The sequence below is a fragment of the Mus pahari genome, chromosome 11 (genome assembly GCF_900095145.1).
Source record: "Mus pahari chromosome 11, PAHARI_EIJ_v1.1, whole genome shotgun sequence".
In the NCBI taxonomy this organism is placed as follows: domain Eukaryota; kingdom Metazoa; phylum Chordata; class Mammalia; order Rodentia; family Muridae; genus Mus; species Mus pahari.
The window spans coordinates 499,776-519,664 of NC_034600.1; the positions used below are offsets into that span (position 1 = coordinate 499,776).

Genomic DNA, 19,889 nt, shown 5'->3' on the forward strand with positions numbered 1-19,889 from the left:
CAAAAGGAGTTGACTTGCACTTAGCAACTGTAGGATTTCTAACCTGTGTGGATTCTCTTGTGTTCAGAAAGCAATTATGGACAATAGGCCAGGCTACATACTTCATACTTGGAGGGCTTCTCTCCGTATGACTTCTCTTGTGGTTAGAAAATACTGCTGGACATTGGAAGTTCTTGCCACATGTCTCACACTAGTAGGGTTGGTTTCTCTCTGGTTTGTTTTTTTATTTGTTTTTTTTTTGTTTGGTTTTTATTTTGTTTTGTTTTTGTTTTTGTTTTTTAGGCACCAGGCAACATACCATCAATTTTTTAAATAACTTATTTATTTTATGCATATGAGTGCTCTACCTGCATCTACACTTGCATACCAGAATAGGGAAACAGATTCCATCATACATGGTTGTGAGTCACCATGTGGTTGCTGGGAATTGAACTCAGGACAGCACAATTGAAAGTGCAGCCAGTTCTCTTAACTGCTGAGCCATGTCTCCAGACCCATGAATTTTCTTATGCTTGGAAAGTCGTGATGGATAATGGAAGGCCTTGCCACATACTTCACACTTGTAGGGTTTTTTTCCTGTATGAATTACCTTGTGTTTAGAAAGTAATGATGGATAATGGAAGGCCTTGCCACATACTTCACACTTGTAGGGTTTCTCTCCTGTATGAATTATCTTGTGTTTAGAAAGTAATGATGGATAATAGAAGGCCTTGCCACATACTTCACACTTGTATGGATTTTCTCCTGTGTGAATTCTCTTGTGTTTAGAAAGTGACGATGCAAAGCAGAAGACATTCCCACATACTTCACACTTGTAGGGTTTCTCTCCTGTATGAATTTTCTTATGGTTGGAAAGTTTTGAAGGATAATGGAAGGCCTTGCCACATACATCACACTTGTGGGGTTTTTCTCCTGTGTGAATCATCTTATGTTTAGAAAGTAGTGATGCATAATGGAAGGCCTTGCCACATAAGTCACAACTGTAGGGTTTCTCTCCAGTATGACTTATCTTGTGTTTCAAAAGTATTGATGGAAAATGGAAGGCCTTGCCACATTCTTCACACTTGTAGGGTTTCTTTCCTGTATGATTTCTCTTGTGTTTAGATAGTGATGATGAAAAGCGGAAGGTCTTCCCACATACTTCACACTTGTATGGCTTCTCTCCTGTATGAATTATCCTGTGTTTAGATAGTGATGATGAAACATGGAAGTCCTTGCCACACACTTCACACTGGTACGGTTTTTCCCCTGTATGAATTCTCTTGTGTTTAGAAAGTAGTGATGGATAATGGAAGGCCTTCCCACAATCTTCACACTTGTAGGGTTTTTCTCCAGTATGCATTCCCTTGTGTATTAATAGTAATGATGGAAAGCGGAAGGCCTTTCCACACACTTCACACTTGTATGGTTTCTCTTTTGTACGAATTTTTTTATGCTTAGAAAGTCTTGAAGGATAAATGAAGGCTTTGCTACATACTTGACTGTTATAGTGATTCTCTCCCGTATGAATTATCTTGTGTTTAGAAAGTAATAATGGAATGCAGAAGGCCTTGCCACAAACTTCACATTTGTAAGGTTTTTCTCCTGTATGAATTATCTTGTGATGAGAAAGTTTTGATGGAACATGGAACGCCTGGTCACATATGTCACACTTGTAGGGTTTTTCTTCTGTATGAATTATCTTGTGTTTAGAAAGTAATGATGGATAATGGAAGGCCTTATCACATACTTCACACTTGTAGGGTTTCTCTCCGGTATGAATTCTCTTGTGTTTAGAAAGTGAGGACAAAGAGCGGAAGGCCTTCCCACACTCTTTACACTTGTATGGTTTCTCTCCTGTGTGAATTCTCTTGTGTTTAGATAGTGATGAAGGAAAACAGAAGGCCTTGCCACATACTTCACACTGGTATGGTTTCTCTCCTGTATGAATTTTCTTATGGTTGGAAAGTCTTGAAGGATAATAAAAAGCCTTCCCACATACTTCACACTTATAGAGTTTTTCTCCTGTATGAATTGTCCTATGTTTAGAAAGTAGTGATGAAACATGGAAGGCCTTGCCACATACTTCACACTTGTAGGGCTTCTCTCCTCTACAAATTTTCTTATGTTTAGAAAGTCTTGAAGGATAAATGAAAGCATTGCCACATAATTCACTGTTATAGTAATTATCTCCTGTATGAATTCTCTTGTGTTTAGAAAGTGATGACAGAGAACGGAAAGCCTTTTCACATACTTCACACTTGTATGGTTTCTCTCCTGTATGCATTTTTGCATGGGTAGAAAGTCTTGAGGGATAATCGAAAGCCTTGCCACAAACTTCACACTTGTAAGGATTCTCTTCTGTATGGATTATCTTGTGCTTAGAAAGTAGTGATAAAATGCGGAAAGCCTTTCCACATACTTCACACTTGTATGGTTTCTCTCCTGAATGAATTTTCTTATGGTTGGAAAGTCTTGATGGATAATGGAAGGCCTTGCCACATACTTCACACTTGTAGGGTTTTTCTCCTCTATGAATTATTTTGTGTTTAGAAAGAAATGATGAAATGTGGAAGGCCTTGCCACATACTTCACATTTGTATGGTTTCTCTCCTGTGTGAACTCGCTTGTGTTTAGAGAGTATTGATGGGTAATGGAAGGCCTTGCCACATACTTCACACTTGTAGGGTTTTTCTCCTGTATGAACTCTCTTGTGTACCAAAAGTAATGATGGAAAGTGGAAGGCCTTTCCACATACTTCACACTTGTATGGTTTCTCTTCTGAATGAATCTTCTTATGTCTGGAAAGTCTTGATGGATGTTGGAAGGCCTTGCCACATACATCACACTTGTAGGGATTCTCTCCTGTATGAATTATCTTGTGTTTAGAAAGTAATAATGGAATGAGGAAGGCCTTGCCACAAACTTCACATTTGTAAGGTTTTTCTCCTGTGTGAATTCTGTTCTCTTCAGAATTTAATGATGGAATATGAAAGTACTTGGCACATTCTTTACACTTGTAGGGATTCACTCTGTCAATTAACTGGTGATTTTGAAACACTTTTGTCCACTCAAAGACTTTGCCACATTCTTGACATGTATAACATTTTTCTCCTGGTGAGGAATGGTTGAGAAATTAATGAAGGTAGAGCAAAATTCTGTAAATTTACAATGCTTCTGTTTAATAACAAACATTTACTCATACTTGCATTTGTTTGTATAAATGATAAGCTACATTCAAATTTCTAAACCTGTATCCAATGAAGCCTACGTTAAATCACAGAATAAGTGAAAATCATGTCACCTTCCACTAAAAGAAGAGCATGACTATACAGAACATGAAACCAAAAAATATTAATCAAAAGAATATTAATCAAAATGTAAGCAAGAAATAATATCAACTAAGAAAACCAATTATATAAATGCAAATCAGCTAACAGAAATACGGAAATTTTATGACTAGATAAAAATAACGTATAGAATGGTCTACCTTTGAATACACCAGAACAAACAATATTTCTATATTATATATTATATGTATATAATATATCAAATATATATGATATAGATATAAATATATTAGTCTAGAGTTAAGTTTGTGAAGTTATGAATAATAAAAATTTTAAGAATTCAAGAAAGAAGTTTATGCATATCTTTAGGCATGATGGGTTTGCGCAGTATGTAAAGATTATCGTGGTATTATCCAAACACTGATTTTTCTGCCTTGTATCTACTTGCCATCCACACATGGTACTGTAATGAGAATTCTAAGAGTTTCCCTTATGAAGTTTGTGTAAATATTGATCCCATTTAATTATCTAACTTGTTAAGAAAACTGATAAGCCAATAGACCAGCTGTAGAGAGGAAAGAGTTAGACACCTGCCAGCCCAGGGAAAAAGGGATGGGGGGGTACGGAGAAGAAGGAGAGGGACAGAGGGAAGGACAGGATTTGCTATGAGGACGGGGTCTGGAGAGACATCATGTAACAACACAGAAAGCCCGGAGAGCCAAACTAACACAAAAGTGCAAGTGTCCTGAGAAGTTTGGGTGGGAGGTAGCCAGACTAACTTGGAAGGTTAGAACTGAACATTAACTGCCCGGTAATTGTCTTGTGAATCTCATCAAATAAATCTTATAGTTTCTGTCCCTTTCATTTTGGAGCTAGCTAGGGACAGAGGCAAACCTTCACTTTTAAAAATGTATGTACACATTTTAAAATGCATTATTTAATATCTTATATAAAAAAATAAACATCCGAGTTAAAGACTACTTAGAAATGACAGAGCTTTGGCTGTCCTGGGGAATACAAGGTAATCTCATGGTGGAAGAAAACAAAGCTTATGAGATTCAAATCATCCTTAACATTATATAATTTCCTTTCACAGAGACAGAAAAGTATAGCTTTAAAAGATGATTTATACCACAATATTGTGTCTCAATGCTTTATATTAGATCTTAGAGTTTCCCACTCTGTTCTCTGACCCCCTCCTTCTGACACACCTGGGTGAACAAAGGTGGCCGTTCCTCTTTTCACATCTGAAGGCTCTTGTATTTGCTCCAGAAATGTGACCAGATATGGCTTAGAGGAAGCAAGACCTGTTTGTGGGAAAAATAAACAATGTTGTTAGGGTATTCTCCTGGGAAATAAAATGGTCCTTTCCAGACTGTGTATATAAGCAATGAGAAGATACAATAGAGGAGTATAGAGAATTCATTTTTCACATGTTTTTTGATGGGCACACCAGAATCCTTGGGAGAAACTTAGGACTTCTGCATCCTGAGCTTTATATTCCTTACTTCATGCCCTTATTTATAAGAACAACTTTTAAAACTGAAGTGTGTGACAGTCTCTGTAAGGTGTGTACCACTTACGTTCTAATAAAAGTGAGACTTTTATGGGGGTGCGGGGAGGAACCAACATCAGAAGAAATAGTTCTAAGATATCTAAATAATTCTAAATTTCCTTACAAGTAGTCCTGTAAACCGATATTGTTGGCAGCATAGGCTCCCATGATACTGTACAAAAGGAGCAAGTTTCATGCTGACAATTCATGGAAACTCTTCTCACCCAGGAACACGAGGTGGCTGTAATTCTCCAGCGTCACATCCCTATACAGATCCCACTGAGCAGGCTCCAGGCATTCCCACTCCTCTGCAGAGAAATCAATGGCCACATCCTTGAATGACAGCATTTCCTGAAAAACAAAACGAAACAAAAGGAAATAACACATTGTTAGGGGTTGATCTGGTGCTGCTATGCGTTCAAATGCTAAATCTATACTACAAGATCTGGCTGCCCCCACCCAAGGGTCCATCCCATAATCAGCCACCAGACATTATTGCATATGCCAGCAAGATTTTGCTGAAAGGACCCTGATATAGCTGTCTCTTGTGAGGCTATGCCAGTGCCTGGCAAACACAGAAGTGGATGCTCACAGTCAGGATGGAACACAGGGCCCCCAATAGAGGAGCTAGAGAAAGTACCCAAGGAGCTGAAGGGGTTTGCAACNCTATAGGTGGAACAACAATATGAACTAACCAGTACCCCCAGATCTCGTGTCTCTAGCTGCATATATAGCAGAAGATGGCCTAGTCAGCCATCATTGGAAAGAGAGGCCCCTTGGTCTTGCAAACTTTATATGTCCCAGTACTGGGGAACACTAGGGCCAAGAAGGGGGAGTGGGTGGGGAGGGGAAGGGGGGTATAGGGGACTTTGNGGATAGCATTTGAAATGTAAATGAAGTAAAAACCTATTAAAAATTGAAAAAAAAAAAAGATCTGGTGGCCACAAGACAAGCAAATTCTAAATTACACCTGCATTTATTGTGTAAACCTTGCTCTCAAGTTTAAAACTATTGGTTAAATAAAACTGGCAACAGCCAATTATGTAGAAAAATAGAGGGTGGTGTGGCTTCAGTGACCAGGCTCGGAGTCAAAGAAAGAATTATGATGAGGAGAAACAGGGAGAAGGGGAAGACGGGAGGACATGAGATCTCCATTAGACACGAAGGATCAGTAGCATCCGCCCAACGGAAATGACCCCCAATACCCCAGGAAACACTGATGGAGCAGTAATAATTCAGGAAAGACTCGGTCAGCAAGGAATTAGGGAGAACAACGGGGCAAACAGCCAGGCTAGCTTTAGACAAATAGATTAGGCATAATTCCCTATTAATTGAGCAAAAGCCAAATAAATAAATCATAGTGTGAGCTTCATTCATTGGGAAGCTAAACTGGGATAGAGATAACCACAATTAACTTATACACTATGTGAATTAGAACCATCAATAATGACATAAATACAAAGAGGCATCATGTGTTTCTGCATAGAAATCTAAAGGTGGCCCTAAGTGAGAACTGGAACTACTTCTGATACAGGGAAGTAATATCCCTAAAGGTTTCCTCATCTGCTGTTGTTTTATGGGACATGGATGACAGAAGATCCTAGAAATTCCTATGGTATAATACTTTTAAGAACCATACACTAGAGAACCAGGGCAACTACAATATGTGTTGGGGCTGGAGAGATGGCTCAGCAGTTAAAGAGCACTGGCTACTCTTCCAAAGGACATGGGGTTGATTACTACATTCCACATGGCCACTCACAACTGTCTATGACTCCAGTTACAGAGGATCAGACAATCTGTTAGACATGAAAGGTACCAAAATACAAACACAAATATACTTTAGGAGCTTCTGTTCTTATCATGAAACTCCGACCAAAAATTAGCTTTGAGAGAAAGGGATTATTGGGTTTATACTTCTATAGCATGGTTCATCATTGAAGGAAGTCAGTACAGGGTCTCAAACAGGACAGAAACTGGGAGTCAGGAGATCATTTAGAGATAATGGAGGGGTTCTGCTTACAGGCTTTCTATACATGGCTTGCTCAGCCTGCTTCTTTATAGATCCCACGGCCACCAGCCCAGATGTAGCACCTCGCATATCAGTCATGCTCCATCAGCCACTAGGAAAATGTTATACAGGCTAATACACAGCCTGATCTTAGAGAGGTATTTCCTAAACTGATATTTCCTATACTCTCATAAGCAAAGTTTGTTTCAAGTGCACAATAATCTAGCAAGAACAATAAAAAATAAATAGTAAAATTCTAAAAAAAATATATACTTTTGGGTCCTCTGCTTGCTTTATACTACAGCACACATTATGCATATTTCTCACAGTAGAGAGCTGTGGTAATGGAGAAGGTACTTCTCAACCCAATATGCACCATCACAATGACAAATTCATTGAAAATGCAGATCTAGCCGGGTGTGGTGATGCACGCCTTTAATCCTAGCACTCAGGAGGCAGAGGCAGGCAGATTTCTGAGTTCGAGGCCAGCCGGGTCTACAAAGTGAGTTCCAGGACAGCCAGAGCTATACTGAGAAACCGTCTCGAAAAACAAAACAAAAACAAAACAAAAAAACCCTCATAGACAATATATAATCACAGTATATTTAACAAGGTATGAATAAGAAATTTAGCAATAAGTGGAGTCACTGTGGAGATCTATACAGACCCAAGGCTGTCTCAGAGGCTCCACGAAAGGACAATGGGAACTTTAGTTCTCTGTCTTCAGCCAGCAGTGGACTTAGCCAGGCAAATCTGACACAGGATACAGTGCCATGAAGGAGTCAATGTTGCAGTTACAGGGGGATCCAACACTTGTCCTGCAACGGGCTATCTGCCCTAAGGCAGCTGTTTCTGAGATACCCCGTGCTCTTATTGCCATCAGTGTGTGGTTCTTATCTCTGCATGGGCTCCTAAAGCAGCACCCACTTCCTCATTCCCAAGCCCCTCACTTGTCTCTAAAAGGTTCGAGCCAGGTTTCTCCCCTCACACACCCCCATCCCATGTTTCCAGGAGAGCTGGTGTCCATCTCTGTGTGTACTAATAAGCAGCCTCATCTGTTATCCTCAACCTCTTCCCTGCCTTTCTTCTCTTTGATCTGTGCTCACAAATCTAACATCATCCATATTTTTACAAATAACCATATTGCATGCTTAACATCACTGAATAATATCACAAATTAAGCAGTGAATTGAGGAGCATAACAGAGAGAAACTGTGTACCACAATTCCCTAAGTCTTTTGCTTTTATGATGTCATTAAAAATTCATTCGAACTAAAGATGTTCATTTGTAACCACATTAAGATGATCTCAAAACCCTGGCTCAGAAAAAAAAAAAAAAGAAAATCTCAAAATTACTAAAAAGAAGAATATAAAGAAAAATAATATATTTGGGTTAAGGAATATAGAGCTGTTTTCTTAATGGAAAAGAATAAAGGAAGCTGTTATTAAGTCAGACACACAAAACTAATAAAACAACATTCAGGCTTTTCCAGCATGTAGGCTGACTGGTACGTCATGTCTGTATTTTTTCCCAAAAACCATATGACTAGATTTCATAAAAAATAAATAAATAAATAAAATAAACACTATAAAAGATCATGCTGGCATTTGCCCTCAGTATCCTACAAGCTATCATAAGATAGAAAGATTCCTCATGCACATGGGTAAGTACGATTAACAATGAAAATGGCCACCTTATCAAAAACAATCTACAGATTCAATGCACTTCCCACCAAAATTCCCACATAATTCTTTACAGACCTTGAAAGAACAATCCTCAATTTGATATTTTTTTTTTAAAAGGCCCATGTTGCTGCACCATCAATATATTGTGAGGAATGTATTTTGATGTACAAGGCAGCACGCGATGCTGACTTCACATACTGTTATATTTTGACTAAAGATTAGCAACATTAACTAGGAAATGTCTATTAATCTAGATAGGGTTGCAAACTCAATGAAAATCCCAGTAAAAAGGACAGGGTGGTCTGAAGCCCATGGCTCCTGAAAGTAAACTTCAATGCCATAAGCCAGGCTCACTAATTCTTGGTTTGACTGAGGAGTGACAATATAAGCAAGATCACCTGATAGGGGGAGGGGCTGTGGAGGAGAAATCCTGAAAAAAACACACACAAAAAAATGAGTGTCTGACTGTGAATGCAAAATTCTCGTAAGCAGTCTTGTCTGTGCAGAGGCTGATGGCTCATCAGTCATTGAGTTCATTGAGGGCCATGGCCTGGAGTTTTGCAGGTGCAGGGCTAGCTGTCTTATCTTGGGCTGGTTTTCTCTTCAAGGACAGTCATTACCTTACTCTGTAGTGGATCACACAGCTTGTGACAATAGATAAAAACCTCTCAGAATCCACTGACTAGGCAGAACATGAGATTGTATCAATCCAAAAGCTAAAATTGCATCAAATGTTATCTTAGGTGAATGGAACATCTCCAGTGTCTCATAGTACATGCCTCTATCAGACTCACACCAATGTATTTTAAATTTTCCTTGACTAAGGACATTATTTGTTTTGTAAAAACATGAAACTGCTTCCAAGTTGGAGTATGGAATTTGGATTAAACTAAATCTGTCTTCTCAGATCATGGCCAATTAAATGGCTCTGGACTAAACTATTCTCTTAACCCTTCAAGAGGAGAACTGTGCATTTTGCATGAACAGGAACCTACTATGTGTAAACCTTAAGACCCCCACGTGAGCTACAGCTTTTGAAATTTATCTTACAGTCTCTCAAAGACAGTACAAAAACTTGGGGAATTATTTCTAGAACTATCCAGGAAGCATCAGTGAACCAGAAAGCCACATTGAGGGACAGAATACATTTAGGAGAGATTAGACACTGCTGATAATGTGAACAGACAGAAGTAAATCATGTGGTAAGAGAACAATGTACAGAGCCTGGCCGATTAGCAGAAATATTTCGCCCTTCCTTTTCAGACATTCCAGCCCCTCTCTGCGATCTTTCTCTCATCACACAAGTCACCTATCCTATCAGAAAAACACTCCAAGTTCTGGAAATATATATATACTCTGATAGGATTATTGGGGCATTGCTGTTTAGTGATTTTAATCTCAAGTGTAAAATCCATAATTATTTGGATTGTACAAACAGAAGTTCAAACCAATTCCAAGATTATTCTGTGGCTACATAGCCTTGTATTGTGACGACTCAGGTCACAGCGGTGTACATTAGGAATTCCTACTCAACCCGAGGCATCCACAAATCTAACAATTCATTCCAAAAGCAATGAAACTAACATCCCAGACAACCCAAGACTCTCTGTCCCTGGACACTAGGAACTTCGGGAAGTTCTGTAAGTCCTGAGACGCTGACTACAGTCACGTGAGCACGGGTCAGCAGGGCAGAGCAAAGTTGAGTGCGCTCCCTTCAGCATCTTGGCACAGGCAGTCAGCTGACTCAGCCTGCCCATGCCATCCTCTTGTTTCTAACGTTCTCCCCGGTCAATCCTGCTCCCAAGCACAGTGGCCCATCCTAGGTCAGCACAGCACCTCCAGGTCAGCAGCTTCCTCCGTCTCCCAACCAGCCGGAGCCAGCTCCCTCCGCGCCCGACCCGCCACCCTGCACAGTCCCTCTGGATCTGCAGGACCGCACTGCTCCCTGCACCAACCTCCATGTCAGAGATCCAAACCCAGCGCTGAGCAAGACAATCGCTTAACTTTGGGGAGAAGCAAGGTTTAAGAACGAATCCGGAAGTTTGACACCAACAGCCCCTTCTGGTGTCGTCATAATTGTTGGGACTACATCTCCCACAAGTCAGTGCAAAGGACTTCCAGGAACACACCAAAGGAGTTCTGTGCACTGCCTGGGTACCTGCCCTACCGTGAGGAAGTGAAATTAGAAAGAAACAGGTTTCCGCACATGGGCAGCCACAGAGCATTCGGGCTCTTTTGAAGTACTGTGGTCTCAGCACGCGATGTTAGCCTGTGAGTCGAGCCCTTCGCAGTAATGTTTATCAAAATTGCTAGTTATTTCTGCTAAAACGTGATTTTTAAAGCTCACATCTACTTATGAAATCATACTAACACATGGGAAATCATGCTTTCATGGTCTGCTTTACTTAAAAATAAGGACGCAGGGAGGTAATGTAGGACTGAGCATTTCTTTAAGATGTTTAATGAAACCATGCCTGGTGACCCTGCCTGCCATGCAGCATCTCAGGTGCTTAAGACAGAAGAACTGGAAATCAAAATTAGTCACCACCAGGTGTTCTCTGAGCACAGGCTTTCCTCCTCCTCCTCCTCCTCCTCCTCCTCCTCCTCCTCCTCCGGAGAACCTCTATTTACCAAGTGCTGGGTTTAATGGAGTGAGCTGCCACACCCCAGTGATAAAAATAACATATTTATAACATTAATTCATTTATAAGATTAAACAACCATTGAGCACTGAATGGAGAGAGAGTATATATAAAGCATATTGTATTTTCTGTGAAGTAGAGATTCACAGAAACAGAGTTCACAGATAATGCCATCTTGCACTGCCCTGATGTGTTTTTATCAATGTGCTTTACCCATCCACCGAAGTACATACATTACTTTCAACAAATAATTATAGGCAATGCATACTTCCAAGTAGCAACACAGAATATCAAATTGCAAAGTAGAAAGAAAAATTCTTAGATCCACAAAATTCTGAAAGCTTATTGGTGATCTGTTAAGCACATCCTCCTAGTTGCGGACAGTTTTGATCTTTGACTATATATCCACAAAGGGCATGTGTTTTCAATCCTTGTTACTGAGTGTGTGATAAGAAAACCTTTAGAGAATATCTTTGTTATTCACAAGGAACTCAGGTGAGATGACTTTCATTAAACATGAGACTGAAACGAAGAAACTCGTGTGAGGTTACTGTCTTACAATGGTTTCACACCTACGCACATAGAAAATGTGAAATTTTATGAGGCATAGAAGTAGTAAAAGGGCAGTTACTGAACCACCCAGTGTGACTCTGTTTTGCCTGAGTTCTATCCAACTGCTCACCCAAGCTAACCACTCCTGCTGCGAAAACATTGTCATGTAGCCTCACCTGTAGCATTGCAAGATCCACTGTTTTACAACATAAAACAAATAGTTTGAATAAATGGAAGAGAAACTCTTGAAAATTTAAACCCCTGGCCTGCCTCTGGTATCAGTAATTGTTGGTGTGGGAAAAGGACAAAACGGAAGGCACAACACAACAGTTGAGACAGCATACATTAAGCAGATTATTCAATCACTCATCCACAGAAGTAATATAAGGCAATTTAACTGAAAAGTTTTATCCATTCATTCTTCAGTTAACATATTTACTCTTAAAGGAGAACCATGAAAGGAATTCCCCAAACAAATCAAGGCCAGAGAGTCCTGAAATTGCCAACGTATTTCCTGACAGCAAAACCCAACCTAGTAGTTCTGGTCCTCCAAGGAGGTAGGTAGGGATATTTTGTCTGGCCCAGATTGAGTTAAGGGGGAAAATTCCTGTTATTCAAAGCATAATGGTTTAACAGTATGTGCACAGGTAATATTAATTACCCTCTGTGTGTAGTTTGGATTTATCCTTCTTCTAATTTAGTTGATATTACCCAGTATCTTTTAAGCTGAACATCTACCACCTCCATAACTCTAGCTGTGCTTGCTAAAAATGATCATGCCTGGACATGTAAGATGTTAACAGTCTTTTTAAAAGGGGGATAGAGGCAAGGTCACTGAAGTCTCGACTGGGTATCCAGTCACTCCTCTCAGATGGTTGTGTGGAGTGAAGCATTAACTGGTTGGGCTTTCAACACTTTCTGGAGGCAGTAAGGTATACAGGCCACAGCCAGAAAAACTAAAACCCATCTCTTCATGAAGTTTTCTTAGAATAAATGGTAAATTTACTTGTTACATTATCATCTCTCCGTTTGAAATTGCTTAAGGAAGGGAGATATAGGTAAAGGTTCAGATGCCTGGTCCAAAGCAAATGAAGAATCTCAACTGATTCTTCTGTCAGATACAGACTGAACTCCTGTTCTATACTTCCTCCTCTTGGTTGTTTGCAAAAGTTGTTCTGTTACCCTGTGCTACTAACATCTCTAAACCTCTGGCTGACATGTAAATTTTCTATCACAGAATCAATGAAACCATTTTAAAAGGTCACAAAGAAATGATTTGAAGCTCTATCTCTATTAAAATTATGTTCAAAAAGATTTATTTATTTTATGTATATGAGTACACTCTAGCTGTACAGATGGTTGTGAGCCATCATGTGGTTGCTGGGAATTGAACTCAGGACCTCTGCTCACTCCAGCCCCACTTGCTCTGGCTCAAAGATTTATTTATTGTTAAACGTAAGTACACTGTAGCTTTCTTCAGGAACACCAGAAGAGGGCATCAGATCTCATTATGGATGGTTGTGAGCCACCATGTGGTTGCTGGGATTTGAACTCAGGACTTTTGGAAGAGCAGTCAGTGCTCTTAACCGCTGAGCTATCTCTCCAGCCCTCTAGTAAAGTTATTATTTAAGTTAGATAAATTCTATTATTAAAGAGACAAACAAAACCTTAACAGCTTAAAGCCAAGTGCTAGGAGTTCCAACTGTGTTGCACGGGCCTTATGGAGGATGAGACTTAGTATACTTAAGGATCAATATTCGTTAAAGTCCCTAAAGTTCTGAAGGGTATATTCATGTTAACAAAAGTGAATTTAAAGATGCCTATCTAAGCCGTGCGTGGTGGCACATGCCTTTAATCCCAGCACTCGGGAGGCAGAGGCAGGTGGATTTCTGAGTTCGAGGCCAGCCTGGTTTACAAAGTGAGTTCCAGGACAGCCAGCGCTATACAGAGAAACCCTGTCTCAAAAAAACAAAAAAACAAAAAAACAAACAAACAAAAAAAGATGCCTATCTAGTCAGTTATAGCTTTGGTAATTTTGTTAAACTTTGGGCAATTAAAGAAATGGAGTCACTTCAGGTTCCACAGCTGTCCTAGGATTTTCCCTGTCCAATTACATTACTGCAGAGGAGGCCTGCGATTGGACAGGGAAAAGGGAGGCAGGGCTAAGAGTGTCAGAGACAAAGAACCTCTCAGAGGAGAGAGAGGAAGATGGCAGCAGATGTATATCAGTGTGGCTATGATTGGCCACAGGTTGTTAAGATATCATGAAGGTTAGAATATTGGGATAAAGATTTTATTATTATCAACGGGATCTGAAATTATTGTATTGGCATCTTGTAAATTGTGATATTAGTGATACATAAATTTGATTGGTTAATTAATCTTTAAGAGTCTTGATTCTACCTGGGTATTGGGTATTGTGATGTAATGGCTGACCAGGGGTGTGTGGGGCATGCATGGTTGTGAGAAGAACTTGGGAGGCCCCTGCAGAGAGATGGCCTAGCAGGAGCCCTGTGGTCCAGCATAGCTGGAGAGTTGGCAGGCCTTTTTTTTTTTTTTTTTTTTTTTTTTTTTTTTTTTTTTTTTTTTTTTTTTTTTTTTGTTTTTTTTTTTTTTGTTTTTCCAGACAGGGTTTCTCCTTGTAGCCCTGGCTGTCCTGGCACTCACTCTGTAGACCAGGCTGGTCTCGAACTCAGATATCCACCTGCCTCTGCCTCCCAAGTGCTGGGATTAAAGGTGTGTGCCACCACTGCCCAGCTAGCAGGCCATTTTTAAGTATTTCCTACAACACATATCCATACTGCCAGGAGTCTCAGCTAAAGAGATATAGATAATGGAACCTGATGTTACCAGGCCGGACCCCCAGTGGAGTGATAAGAAAACCAGCCCACCCACAAAACTTTTGACACAAAATTTGTCCTGTCTACAAAAAATATAAGAGCAGAGACTGAGGGAATGGCAAATCAATGGCTGGGTCAACTTGTGACCCAACCCATGCACAAGAACCAATCCCTGAAACTATTAGTGATACTCTGCTATGCTTGCAGACAGGAGCCTAGCATAACTGAACTCTGAGAGGCTCCATCAAGAAGATACAGATACAGAGGCCCACAGCCAAACATTGGGTGGAAGTCAGCAAGTCTTATGGAAGTGTTGGGATAAGGACTGATGCCCTGGAGGGGGTCGGAACTCCACAGGAAGACCAACAGAATGAATGAGTCCAGACCCTTGTGGGGCTCGCAGAGACTTAACTACTCAAAGAGCAAGGGCTGGACCAAATCCCCTGGCACATATGGAGCAGATGTGCAACTCTGTGTTCATATGTCCTCCAACAACTGGAGGGGGGCTGTCTCTAAAGTTGTCGCCTGTCTATGGATCCCATTCCCCTAACTGGGCTGCCTTGTCTGGCCTCAGTGGGAGTGGATGCACCAGACCTGCAGAGACTTGATATTCCAGGAAAGGGGAACACTCAGGGGGAACATCCACACTCTCAGAGGAGAAGGGGAGGGAGAAGGGAGGGAGAAGGAAGGGAGAGATTGTGTGAGGAGCAGACAAGGTGTGTGTGTGGGTGGCAGAGGATAGAGACCTTGGTCCTTGTCCAGAGCTGGTTATGGTAAAATCAGGCTGAGCTCTGCTGCATTCTTGTCTCTTTGTGGATTGCCGTTCCCTGCCTGCTATGAAGCCTGAGGGGAATCACCACACTCCAGGGACGATTCTTATGGTTAAAATGTCTTTTGGTATAAAAGAGCTTACACATACACATGTTCACATCTGAAAGTCCTGGTGAGGGAGAATGTTCTTGTCAACACTAAGCATGCCCAGCAATGAATGTGAAATGAAATGAGGATACTGCTCTGATGAGGTGGCTCTGGCTGTCGTCTGGGTTTCCGCATTTGTCCAGAGTTCAGCAGTGACACAAAGCACAGTGACAAGGGACAGGCAATGGAGGCAGCAAAGGGTAGCACAGTAGAGGAAGCACTCACAGACTGATATCATTCAAGGTTCTGAGTCACCCTGCAAAGGACCAACCACACTGAGAGTTTAGCCCAGAACCCGCTGTTCTTCAATTACGCTCCCTTTCTGCCTTTTCTCTGACGGATACTGGCTTATGTTTGTGACATTCCTGAAGCATGTTTTACATATATGACGCCATGTATCAGTGTGCTAGAGTTGAGTAGAATGTTTGCTATGCTGTTCTATTTCAAAATTTTCTAATTTCAGGATATATATTTTTCATGTATTATTGAGTCATTTCCCAGAATAGCCGATGAGAATAGTCATATATTATTTTTTCTTTTTATTAATTCATGAAAATATCAGCAGTTTATGTATTAATGGGGTGCTTAAAAATAACTATATGGATAAGCTTTGATCATTTTTCTAAGTATTGTTATGCTCAACTCAAACAGTATCTTCTCGCATTCTAAGATGTACCCCACATGATCCTTACACACATCCAGCATTCAGGGCAACAAGGCTGCAAGCTTCTCTCTCTCCCACTGTTCCTGAGCGTCCATTGCTCAGGAAGGCCCAGAGCCTTGGCTTTCTGACATCACCAGTCCATGGTAAAAACTATTTCACCTCCTTCTTCTATAAGTTACAATTCTGGATCTTTAGTTTAAAAATAGCTCAACAATTTCAATGTGAGATGAGAATAAGTTGACACTCCAAGTGTCATGGTGAATGGCTTCAACCCCAAGACTAGGGAGGCAGAGGCAGGGGGATCTCTGTGAGTGCCAGTTTAGCCTGGTCTACAAAGTAAGTTCCATGAGAGCCAAGAGAAATTCTGTCTTGGAATCAAAAGAAAAACAAACAAATAAAAAGCAAAAGCAAAACAAAACGATAGGCTGATATAACCATTGTGGGCCAAGCACACATTCTGTCTTTTTTTTTTTTTTTTACAATTACTCAACCCTAAATTAGGTATGGAGGCCCCTTTTAAGGTTTAAGAAACCCCAGCCCTCAAGGTGAAACAGGGTTCAGATTCCCCACAAGAAGACCTCTCTGCTGCATGTGTCTGTTCTCATCCCTGCTCAAAACTTTTCTATAGCAGCTCATTCTGGCTCATTCGTCTCCTGTGTTCAAGAATTTCCCACCTGTTACCTATTGCACCTCGGACTTTCCCTCTCTTAGTCCCTTCAATGACACGGAAAATGAACACAGTCAGACCTCAAGACCATGACAATAAGCCAGCTACAGAGTAAAGGAGGGACAAGAGCCCATTCTCACTAAAGACACCAAGGAATCTTGTTGTGGATGGGCCTGGTGCTGTTTCTATGGTGATGCTAATTCCGCTCTCCTGGGAGGGGTTGTGGAAAAGCAGTGAGTCATAATCAGGTGACTTTTTGTGAACCAATCCCCTAGTGAATAAAGGAGCCAATCACTGGGTGAGTAAGCAGGACTTCCGGGTTCAAGTGGGGAAGAGAGGAAGCAGGAGAGAGTTAGGTCCTTTTGGATGGCGATAGTGTGAGGACAAGATGTAATTACAAGTGTCTCTGGTTTCAATGGCCGATCCCGCAGGATTTGCCACTGGAGGAATCAGATTTAATAGGATTTAAAAGTTAGGATTTTAGTTGTTGCACCCACAGATTGAGTTACCATTGTTTCTGAACTAAGTTTGGTGTTGCGTTTTTCTTCACAAAGCAGCTGGTCTGGGTTTAAGAGAGAAAGGTACAGAGGGAAAGCGTGGTTTTATCTGAGGGGTACCACAAAGGTCATGGGGGTTTTGAAGCATAGGGCTGTTGTGGGAATGACCCGCCAGTGGGAACTTAGTGAGCTGGGTGGAGAGATTTTGGAGTTCTGAGTCAGAGTCGCCATGAGATACAAAGGGGTCAGCCATTGCCTGCCAATGCATGGCTGGCCAGGCTGCCGGGGCAGAGGCACAAATGCAGCAATGTGCAGGGTCGTTTTTAAATATTTCCTGCAACAGAATCTGACTGAGTGGAGCAGCTAGTGAAGCATGCTTCCTGGCAAAGTTGTTCCATGAACTCCTGAACCACCTCACAGACAGCTGACCTTCATTAGCTTGAAGTCTATTGTACTGTTATCTACTCGCGGGCTAGCAGGCTGCTCCAGTGTACCAGAAGTACAGGGTGAACTCAGAAAGCATTCAGTGTCCAAGAGAAACCATGACCTAGGGCACAATCCCAATCGCCCCACCCTGCAACCTCACCTGTCCCACCCTGTACAGCATGGCAGGTCCAAGCAGCTTCTTCAGCCCTCTCACCCAGCTCAGGTTCGCTCCCTCTGAGACAGAACCCGGAACAGAGACCCAGGCGGTGCTGTTTCCTGGACCAAGTCCACATCACAGACAACAGGAATGTAACAGCCTCACAGGGCTCTCCCAAAACTCTGGGGAAGACCCCTGTATTAAGCAAAAACCTGGTGGGGGTTTACAGGTTAGCTCCCTGTGATGTCACAATACCCAGACTACATTTCCCAGAAGTCCCTGCGAAGGAATCCCTGGAACTCAGGGCGATTTCTCTGGTTCCCTGGTAACCCAAGGTAGAGAGTAGAAGGAAAGAAGCAGAGTCTACAGGACATTCTTGGGGAGTCAGGCAGGTTTTCACCTCTGGATCCACAACAGCAGATAATGTGAATGTGAGTCGAGTCTGTGACAGAAATCTTAGGAGTACAAGTCATTTCTGGGCCATATGTTGTAATTTTAATCTCTTAAAAAAAATCACCCTGACTCTGTTGTATTTTTCAATAAAGAAGCAACACACTGATGTGGGAAAGAAAATCATCTTAAGATTCATTAATTTGTTTTAACTCCCAGCGGCTCTTGATGCCTCTTTGCTTCTCACTCACTGAGAATGTCCTGCTGGAGATGGCACCAAAATTCTCACAAACTTACAAAATATTTATCCAGCTGCATGCCTAGTAGCCTTTCAACTCTGGCACACTTGACGCTGTTTCGAATCGCGGCGGTATCCCAACCACAGCTCCTATGGTTGAAAATATTGCCAACATGTATTTTCTCTCCTCACTCACTCGCACTCATGGGATCCTTGGGTGTTTACTAAGCGTGCGGTTACCTTGAAGGAACCCGAGCAAGGTGAGCAGACTGGACTGGTGCTGCTTTCTTGTGCTCACATCCTGAGGTAAGGGAGGCAGGACGTGTCCACCTGTGGTGACTGCAGGAGCCTCCTGAGCGAGAGCTGCAGCCTTGGCAGGAGTGGGGCTTCAGGTCTGCACATCTTTACCTCTCTGAGACCTCAGCCATCAGGAAAGCTAACCAACCATGGTGGCCAGGGCCCAACCTCTCTGGGATCAGGGGATGTGGGGCCATGATTTCTGTGCCAGAGGGCGCCTTACTGTGGGGTTCTCAAGTTAAGAGAAGCTTTACTGGCTCCTAATGCCTGTTGTCTCTGCTACAACGCAAAGCCTGCTTCCTCTGAGATAGGATACTCCCTCTGCCTCTGAGATCCCTTTGCCTTATGCCTGTGGTCTGCCTTTGTTTCTGCCCCAACATGCCTGGATTTGGGAGGTGACCTATCTCCCACAGAGACTGTATCTTCTGGCTATGAATGAGGCTATGCCCCTGCATTCTGAATTGTTAAAGCTCTGCTGGCAGCATCTAGCACTGGCTGGATATATGGTACTGTCATTGCTATCACCCACAAGACCTGCCTTTTACATGTAAATATTTGTCACTTCCTGCCCCAAAGGAGTATTTTCTGAGATTACTATATTAATGAACAAGTTGCTACAGGGAGATCATGTAGGTCTCATTGCCTTTAATCTATCCACAAAGTAACATTAAGCTATGGACAGGGCAGTCCTGCTGCTAATTGGGGGAGGGATGAAAGCAGAATGGAGCAGGGCAAGGAGGCCGGGTAGAGTCATATAGCTGAGGGACTGCCCCATGCAACAGCCTTACACTATGTGGATGTCTCTGTGTCTTTATTATTGAACCCCACATGAGATGCTCAGAAGCCTCCACAACACACACACACACACACACACACACACACACACACACACACACGGGAAGCACTCACTATCATTATCACTATAGGATACTGACACCTAATAATAATTTGGAATATATAACACAGTAGCCTAATGGATTCTAAATGTTCTTAGCATGAAAATCATAATTGTCTGAGGAGCTAGGTTTCCTACATCTATTGATTATTTTATAATTGACAAGTGTACTACAGCATATATGT

At 41.6% G+C, this 19,889-nt stretch overlaps 1 protein-coding gene across 1 annotated transcript; it reads right to left on the reverse strand.

Annotated features, from left to right (window-relative positions):
* Positions 1-281: 281 nt before the first annotated feature.
* On the reverse strand, positions 282-10,571 carry LOC110329263 (zinc finger protein 728-like). The gene is made up of 4 exons (XM_021208835.2): positions 10,477-10,571; positions 5,049-5,175; positions 4,481-4,576; positions 282-3,093 (listed from the first exon to the last, which is right to left on the reverse strand). Exons 1-4 carry the CDS (start codon positions 10,480-10,482, stop codon positions 434-436), a joined length of 2,889 nt encoding a protein of 962 aa, XP_021064494.1. The 5' UTR covers positions 10,483-10,571; the 3' UTR covers positions 282-433.
* Between the last annotated feature and the right edge of the window lie 9,318 nt (positions 10,572-19,889).